The sequence below is a fragment of the Mandrillus leucophaeus genome, unplaced genomic scaffold, assembly GCF_000951045.1.
Source record: "Mandrillus leucophaeus isolate KB7577 unplaced genomic scaffold, Mleu.le_1.0 Scaffold151, whole genome shotgun sequence".
Classification (NCBI taxonomy): domain Eukaryota; kingdom Metazoa; phylum Chordata; class Mammalia; order Primates; family Cercopithecidae; genus Mandrillus; species Mandrillus leucophaeus.
The window spans coordinates 639,510-648,548 of record NW_012101488.1 but is presented as its reverse complement, the minus strand read 5'-3'; the positions used below and the strand labels follow the sequence as shown (position 1 = coordinate 648,548).

Sequence of the window (9,039 nt, the reverse complement as noted above, 5' to 3'; positions counted from 1 at the left end):
GGGGGCGGGGGGGCCCAGGTGGGCCCAAGCCCCTCCTTGGACCAGGGAGGCCACACAGCACTGGTGCCAAGTGAGGCCCGCACCCCTGCTGCATGACACTGGGTGAGGACACAGCCTTCTTGTGCCTCATTTCTCACTGGACCCTAGTCAAGCCAGCTCCCGGGCAAAAGGGTCCTGTCTCCCAGCGACAGCTGGCAGATGGCCAGCTGGGGTCGGCACCAGCCCCTGTGCCCGTATGACACTGCATTCTTCCAGATGGTAGCTCTCAATAATGGCAAGAGCGTCCCTTTTTTTGGAACAGGGTCTCACTCTGTTACCTAGGCTGGAGTTCAGCGGTGTGATCATGGCTCACGGCAGCCTTGATCTTTCAGGCCCAAGCCTCCCGAGTAGCTGAGACCACAGGCACGTACTGCCATGCCCATCTAATTCTAAAAAAAATTTGTGTAAAGGCCGGGCACAGTGGCTCACGCCTTTAATCCCAGCACTTTGGGAGGCCGAGGCTGGCGGATCACGAGGTCAGGAGATCGAGACCATCCTGGCTAACACGGTGAAACCTTGTCTACTAAAAACACAAAGAATTAGCTGGGCGTGGTGGCGGGCGCCTGTAGTCCCAGCTACTCGGGAGGCTGAGGCAGGAGAATGGCGTGAACCCAGGAGGTGGAGCTGGCAGTGAGCTGAGATCGTGCCACTGCACTCTAGCCTGGGTGGCAGAGCAAGACTCCACTTCAAAAAAAAAAAAAAAATTGTGTAGAAATGAATCTCGCTTTGTTGCCCAGGCTAGTCTCAAACTCCTGGGCTCAGGCGATCCTCCCACCTTGGCCTCCCAAAGTGCTGGGATTACAGGCGAGAGCCACCGCCAGGCTGGCAATAGCGTCTTAATATCAGGAATACTACTAGTTATTCCTCCTGCCGCCTCCGGCAGCTATAGGGCAGCAGGCTGCCTCCTTTAGACTGGGGTACTCTGGGCAAGGAAGAAGTGGCCTGCAGGGCCTAGAAGATGAGAGTTGGGGCTAGAACTATCTACCCCTTAGGAACTGTGTGACTGGGCAAGTGACATCCCTGAGCCTCTGGTTCCCGTACGGCTCAAGGAGTTACCTGGGGAGGGTACCCAGGACAGTGCCTGGCATGTGGCTGCTTCTCCTCAAACGCTGGCCATCAGCATGGTCAGCCTTAGAACCTAGGGACCTTCGGGGGACAGTGCTCCTCCTTCCCATTCGGGCAGGCCCCATCCACTCAGTCCTAAGCGGCCTCCCGCAACAGGCAGCCTGCCGGGCAGGGTGGCGGGAGCAGCTCCGGGGCTTCCCTGCTCTTGGCTCTGGAGTTCCCCAGCCCTGCTTCCTGGCAGTACTGGCCTGGCCTCTGCCCCAGCAGCGGGCCAGCCCCTCCCTTAGCTCCACACCCGGTGGGTGGGAATTTCTGGGTTGGGAGTTTTAGGGCCACTGCCCCTCCCCAGCTCACCAGGCCTCTGGAGAGTGGGGCTGAGAGACCCCAGGCAGGGGGAGGATACGTGGGGACGGAGGGGAGGACGAAGGGGGCAGGCCCTGTCCCCAGCCCTGCACAGCCTCTCATTAGCCCTGGGGTCCCATTCCTACCATTCTTGAAGGCCAGGAACTCGAAGACACTGTGGACGATAGACACGATGATGGTGAGCGCCAGCAGGTAGGGGTTGGTCTCCAGCAGGGCCACCTGCAGGGGACACTTGTGAGCACAGCCCGCCCCCGCCCAGGAGCAACTTCACTAGCTTTTGTCCCCTAAGACCTGTCCCTGGGGCCGCCTGTAGAGGCAGGGTGAGGGTGGGCCAGCCGGGAGGAGACTGGGTCAGAGATGGGCAGATGGGGACAGAGAGGAGGGTGACTCACGGAGACAGAAAAGACGGGGAGATGGCACTAGGGGAAGAGGCAGAGGCCGAGGGAGTGCGTGAAGGGACACTGGGAGCCAAGAGCAGAGACCCAACAGTGACGACAGCCCAGGAGGCAAAGCCGAGCCTCACACCACAGAAATGGGCTGACATTTCAGGACCCAGTGAGATGGTAGAGACACGGAGTCGGAGTCCAGGGCCAGGGAGACAAGGTCTGGGACAGAAAGAGTAAGGGACAGGTCTGGACCAAAAGGGCCCGGCCAAGCCAACAGAACAGCCTGGGGAGAGGACCCCCAGTCATCTAGGCCTGGAGGGCTGGGTGCCCACTTCCTTTCACTGCGGAGAAGGGACCTGGGAGGTTGTGAAACTGTGGGCAGAGGAGCACCAGGCGGGAGGTCCCACAGCCCAGGCCTGGCGCACTTCCTCTTGGCCTCCAGCGCCCAGGAAGGCACTGGGAAGTCCCGCCCGCCCCAGCCGTACTCACCTTCACCGAGTCCTGCTCCTCATCTGACTGCTCGTACAACTCGTCGCCCAGGAAGTTCCAGGGCGACTTGGTGCTCTGGGCGGCATAGAGCTGCCAGCGCCAAAGCGAGAGCGGGCAGAAGGAGACACGGAGCGGCAGGCTGGCCAGGCTCTCGTTGATGGGGTAGTAGTCCTTCTGCAGGTTCCAGTAGTCATTGAAGTAGATAATGGGGTAGTAGTCACCGCTCACGGCGTCGAACTTCACATCTGCAGCACATGGGGCAGGGGACACCGTTTGGCCCAGGCAGGAGGCCAGGGTACCCACAGGCCTCAGATGTCTGCAGGGACCCAACAGGGCCCCTCTACAGAGACTGGAGGACAGGGGACATTTCTAGGCCACGCCATGAGGAGCTAAAGGGCCCCTTGACCTCAGCAGAGGGAACCAGATGCAAAGAGCAGGCAGGTCCCCGCTTAAGGGGGCAGCTGTGGCTCAGCTCCAGCCCACGGCTGCCCCATGGGTGACCATGTAACCCAGTTTTATAAAAGCCAGAAAATATGGCTTTTAAGTGATACTGCCTCAATTTCAAAAGTTGGCAAGTGATAGACATTTTTTGAAAACAGTTTGTGGGCTCGATGGGACTTGACTGTGGACCGATGCTGGCATATGGGAGTCAGTCCTGGTGACCCCAGGGGTGGGGGTGTAGGAGAGGGAGAGGACATGGGAAGGGGATAGGACAGGGTGGGGAGCTTGGGAGAGTGGAGCCCTAGAAAGCTCTCTCAGGTGGATGGGGCCAGGAGAAAACAAAGAGATGGGCCCCGAGCACCCTCCCAGAGGCCTCTGCAAGCAGCTGGCAGGGCTGGGGAGCTTACATTGATCCAGGGGAGGGGGCACACTGCCCTTCACCCACGGCGTGTGGTCGTCCACGATGTTGATGGTGATGTTGGGGTGCCAATGGGAGATCACCTCCACGGGCCCATAGTCCTCAGCCCTCTGAGGCAACATGTGGGGAAAGTCCTCAGAGGCAGGTGGAGGTGCCCAGGGACCATCAGCCTCTGCACACTTCCTCCCAAGGGTTCCCATGAAAATCTTAATCTTTGCTTTCTAGTTTTTGAGATGGGGTCTTGCCATGCTGCCCAAGCTGGTCTTGAATTCCTAGGCTCAAGCACGATCCTCCCACCTCAGCCTCCCAAAGTGCTGAGATTAGAGGCGTGAGCCACCATGGACGGCTTCTTTTTTCTTTCTTTCTTTTCTCTCTTTTTTGGGAGAGATGGGGTCTCACTATGCTGCCCGGGCTGATCTTGAACTCCCGGGCTCAAGTGATCCTTCTGCTTCAGCCTCCCAAAGCGCTGGGATTACAGGCATGAGCCACCTCCCGACAACCTTGGCAGCAGAGTATCAGCCACCACAGCAAGTGCTGGCAGAGGGCTCTCCTCCCTCCGCTTAGAGATTACGCTACCCAGGACCCTTCGGGCCACCAACAGGATCCTTCCACCCCACATGCAGAAAACCGAGGCCTGCAGAGGTAGGGGCAGGGCTGGCATCCTAGGCCAGGCTGCGAAGCCCAGCCTCATGACAGCAGGCTCCACACACTCTTGCACGGTGGCCTCACCTCCATGAGGAGGGACCACCCCTCCCACACAGGACCACCCGCGGAGAGGGGAAGTCTCTTAGTGCCCACTGCAGGTTAACCACAGATTAACTGCCTGGCTCCCCAGCCCACCAGGAGTGACAGCAACTATTAATCCTGCAGTTCCTACTAAAGTCATATTCTCATGTGCCTGCTTGATGCTGGGCTGAGCTTGGGCTCTGGGGCCTGACTGTGTGGGTGAGAGTCCCTGGCCTGCCATTTCCTGGCTGTAAGATTCAACAAGTGTCCTCATGTGAGAATGGGACTGTGATGCAGCCCCCTCCCAGGCTGGCGAGAGGCCCGGGTAACCCTGCCTGGGATCCCCCCTACTCCCTGAGAGGCAGCTGCCTCCTGACCCCATTTCCCAGAGGAGGAGCCCAGTGCTCAGGGAGGGGAGGTGGCATGACCGAGCCGGCATGGTGGCTCAGTGGTGGTGACAGATGACAGCCCCAGTGGTCTGGTATGAGCTGTGAATGGCCTGGCTTGGTCCCCATAGGCCCTGACAACCCTGCCCGTTTACCTTGATCATTTCTGGGTCCGCTTCTGTCTCTCCTGTCAGCAGGTTCTTGGTTTTCTGAAATCGCCTGCGCTTGTATTTGTTGATCACTGTGGTTGGGAGGTGGGGAAAGGAGGGGACATGAGACCTGCCGGGACCTGCAGCCTCCAGAGCCCGGACCCCTGCCCACCAGCAACGGCTCACAGTCTCCTGGCATCCACCTAGCACTCATCTGCTGAGATCAGTGTGACCTGGAATGCCAGAACTGCCTCCCCAAATCTCAACCAATCACAGTTCCTCATGACCATGGGGACACTACCATCACCAAATGCCCCAGGCAGAAACCCCAGCTCAGCAGGGCACTGTAATCCTGGCACTTTGGGAGGCCGGGGAAGGCGGATCACCTGAGGTCAGGAGTTTGCGACCAGCCTGGCCAACATGGTGAAATCCCCGTCTCTAATAAAAATACAAAAATCAGCCAGGTGTGGTGGCAGGTGCCTGTAATCCCAGCTACTCGGGAGGCTGAGGCAGGAGAATCGCTTGAACAAGGGAGGTGGAGGTTACAGTAAGCTGAGATCGCACTGTTGCACTTCAGCCTCGGCAACAAGAGCGAAACTCCATCTCAAAAAAAAAAAGAAAAGAAAAAAGAAAAAAACAAATAAATAAATAAAATCAAGTGACTAATCATGGCATCCTGCAGCTTTGGAACCCCAGACACTCACCATAGCCCCGGTGACCTCTCAACCCTCAACACCTTCCACTTCTCCTCAAATACGCCAACCCGGGGCCTCCGGGTGTGCTGCCCTGTGTCCCAGGAACACATGCCCCGACACAATCTTCGTGGCCTGGCTCCTCCGTGGTGTTCAAGTGCCTGGCAGAATATCCTCCTTCCACAGGGCTTCCCTGGCCACCCCACTGAATGAGCTTACGCAGTCATTCTCCTGCCAGCTTGTTTCCTTCACAACATTTCACCACTATCCAAAACTTAGCCGGTGGTTTACCTGCCTGCTGTCTATCCCTGCAACCAGTGTGCAAACCCCGTGCGGAAATGTGGGTAGGGGCAGGGCCTGTTTGAACACACACGGAGCGCCTGCACAGGCTCAGCGATGACCAGTTGAATACATGACTATAAAGAGGCGGCAGATAGCTTCAGAGAAGGCCTGAAGCCACCAACATGAGAAACCAAGATGAGAAACACTTCGGGGTTGTGAATCCTCAGCCAGGAGTTGGCCTCACTTCCTCTCGCAGAGGCCAGGTTGGCCACAGGCTCCCTGCCACGTTGTCCCAAACGCTGCCGGGGAGGAAGGGGCTTGTGCGTGCCCACGCTGCATCCCCCAACCTCTGCCCTAGCCTGGGGATGTTTCTGTTTTTTTCTGGAGACAGAGTCTTGCTCTGTCACCCAGGCTGGAGTGCAGTGGCACAATCTTGGCTCACTGCAAGCTCCGCCTCCAGGTTCAAGCGATTCTCCTGCCTCAGCCTCCCAAGAAGCTGGAATTACAGGCGCCCGCCACCACACTCCGCTAATTTTTTGTATTTTTAGTAGAGACAGGGTTTCAGCGTGTTAGCCAGGATGGGCTCAATCTCCTGACCTCATGATCCGCCTGCCTTGGCCTCCCAAAGTGCTGGGATTACAGGTGTGAGTCACCGTGCCCAGCCCAAAAAGAAGCTAAGCATTTCTTTTTCTTTTTTTTTTGAGACAGAGTCTTGCTGTCATCCAAGCTGTAGTGCAGTGGTGTGATCTCGGCTCACTGCAACCTCTGACTCCCAGGTTCCAGCTATTCTCCCACCTCAGCCTCCTGGGTAGTTGGGACTATAGGCGTGTGCCACCATGCCCGGCTAATTTTGTATTTTTAGTAGAGACAGGGTGTCACCATGTTGCCCAGGCTGGTCTCAATCTCCTGGCCTCGTGATCTGCCCACCTCAGTCTCCCAAAGTGCTGGGATGACAGGCGTGAGCCACCGCGCCCGGGGACTTTTCAGCTCTTCCTTATGCTGGGAAGGATAACTCAGTCTGCCCTCCCTCAACTCTCCATCCTGCCCCCTGGGGCCAGGGAAAGACAGGGAAAGGGGAAGGAGACCTGGCCAACAGCGGGGGCTTGGAGGCAATCTTGCCTCTGAATCCTACAATCTAAGGGACACTGGTGAGTGACGTCACTTCCCTAAAGAAAAAAAGCCTTGCTTCTTCTTGGCCCAGGGCCTGCTGCTTATTAGCACAAACGTCATCCTTTTTTTTTTTTTTGAGATGGAGTCTCACTCTGTTGCCCAGGCTGGAGAGCAGTGGTGCGATTTCAGTTCACTGTAAACTCCACCTCCGAGGTTCAAGCAATTCTCCTGCCTCAGCCTCCCGAGTAGCTGGGATTACAGGCATCCACCACCACGACCAGCAATTTTTGTATTTTTATTAGAGACAGGGTTTCACCATGTTGGCCAGGCTGGTCTCAAATTCTAACCTCAAGTGATCCACCTGCCTCGGCCTCCCAAATTGCTGGGACTACAGGCTTGAACCACCACCCTGGCCAATCCTCATCATTTCTATGATTATTAAATCATTGGGGTGGCCGGGCGCGGTGGCTCAAGCCTGTAATCCCAGCACTTTGGGAGCCCGCGATGGGCGGATCACCTGATGTCAGCCGGACCAGTATGGAGAAACCCCGTCTCTACTAAAAACACAAAATTAGCCGGGCGAGGTGGCGGGCGCCTGTAGTCCCAGCTACTCGGGAGGCTGAGGCAGGAGAATGGTGTGAACCTGGGAAGCGGAGCTTGCAGTGAGCTAAGATCCAGCCACTGCATTCCAGCCTGGGCGACAGAGTGAGACTCCGTCTCAAAAAAAACAAACAAACAAACAAATAAATCATTGGGGATCTTCCTCCTGTGTCCACGGGGAGAAGCCAACATTCAAGGGCTGACTTGGAGAAAATTCCAAGGGGACATGCCCCAATCCTGTCCACACCTGACAGAGACTGTCCAGAAAAGGGAGGGCCCCAGAGGGCAGTGCTGGCTGGTGGAGGGGGAGGCACAGGGGAGAGAGGCTTTGGCTCAGGCAGAGAACACATACTGCAGCTTAGAGGCATCCAGACCAGAGGGACCTGGCTCCCGTGGGGAGTAAAAAGCCCCCCTTTCTTGGAGGGAAATCTTCTAGAGCTGCATCATCCAGTATGGGGGTTGCTGGCCACATGCAGCTACTGGGCACTGCAAATATGTCTGGTCCAAACCAAGAAGTGCTGTGATATAAAACACACACTAGATCCCCTCTTTTTTTTTTTTTTTTTTTAAAAACATAGTCTTGCTCTGTCACCCAGACTGGAGAACAGTGGCACGATTTCAGCTCATTGCAACCTCTGCCTTCTGGGTTCAAGTGATTCTCCTGCCTCAGCCTCCCAAGTAGATGGAACTACAAGTGTTAGCCACCAAGCCCGCCTAATTTTTGTATTTTTAGTATCTCTGGGGTTTCATTATGTTGGCCAGGCTGGTCTCAAACTCCTGGCCTCAAGGGATCCACCTGCCTCAACCTCCTACAGTGCTGGGACTACAGATGTGAGCCACCGTGCCCAGCCACACACACTAGATTCTGAAAACTGGCGCAAGGGGGGAAAAATGTAAAATATCTCACTTTTTATACTGATTATATGTTGAAATGAGAATACACTGAGCTCAATTAAACTATTACTATTAATCTCGTGGTTTCTCTTTACCTTTTTATTTGTGAGACAGGGTCTCCCTTTGTTACCCAGGCTAGAGTGTAGGGGTATGATCACTGCAGCCTCAACCTCCTGGGCTTGGGTGATCCTCCCACCTCAGGCTCCCAAGTAGCTGGGATTACAGGCATCCCCCACCATGCCTGGCTAATTTTTGTATTTTTATTAGGGGGGTTTTGCCATGTTGCCTAGGCTGGTCTCGAACTCCTAGGCTCAAGCGATCCTCTAGCCTTGGCTTCCCAAAGTGCTGGGATTACAGGTGTGAGCCAACACGGCCCTGGCCTTACCCATTTTATTATTTTATTTATATTTCTTTTTGAGACAGGGTCTCGCTTTGTTGCTCAGGCTGAAGTGCAGTGGCCTGATCACAGCTCCCTGCAGCCTTGACCTCCTGGGCTCAAATGATCCTCCTACCTAAGCCTCCTGAGTTGGAGGACACTACAGGTGCACACCACCATATCTGGCTAATTTTAAAAAATTTTTTTGGCTCACGCCTGTAATCCAAACACTTTGGGAGGCCAAAGCGGGTGGGTCACCTCAGGTTGGGAGTTCAAGACCAGCCTGACCAACATGGAGAAACCCCCTCTCTACTATAAATACAAAATTAGCTGGGCGTGGTGGCACATGCTTGTAACCCCAGCTACTCGGGAGGCTGAGGCAGAATTGCTTGAACCTGGGAGATGGAGGCGGCAGCGAGCCAAGATCGTGCCATTGCACTCCAGCCTGGGCAACAAGAGTGAAACTCTGTCTCAAAACAAAATCAGGCCAGGCGCGGTGGCTCACGCCTGTAATCTCAGCACTTTGGGAGGCCGAGATGGGTGGATCACGAGGTCAGGAGATCGAGACCATCCTGGCTAACACAGCGAAACCCTGTCTCTACTAAAAATACAAAAATTAGCCG

At 55.8% G+C, this 9,039-nt stretch overlaps 1 protein-coding gene across 3 annotated transcripts in view; it reads right to left on the bottom strand.

Moving 5' to 3' along the window:
* The window catches only part of CLPTM1 (cleft lip and palate associated transmembrane protein 1), a 39,615-nt gene that overhangs the window by 3,862 nt on the left and 26,714 nt on the right, over positions 1-9,039 (bottom strand). For all 3 annotated transcript variants that reach the window (XM_011975076.1, XM_011975075.1, XM_011975074.1), the window contains exons 6-9: positions 4,469-4,554; positions 3,191-3,311; positions 2,343-2,587; positions 1,593-1,686 (exon numbers count right to left, since the gene is read on the bottom strand). In XM_011975076.1, the coding sequence (XP_011830466.1) occupies positions 1,593-1,686; positions 2,343-2,587; positions 3,191-3,311; positions 4,469-4,554 (546 nt within the window). The remainder of the gene's footprint in view (positions 1-1,592; positions 1,687-2,342; positions 2,588-3,190; positions 3,312-4,468; positions 4,555-9,039) is intronic.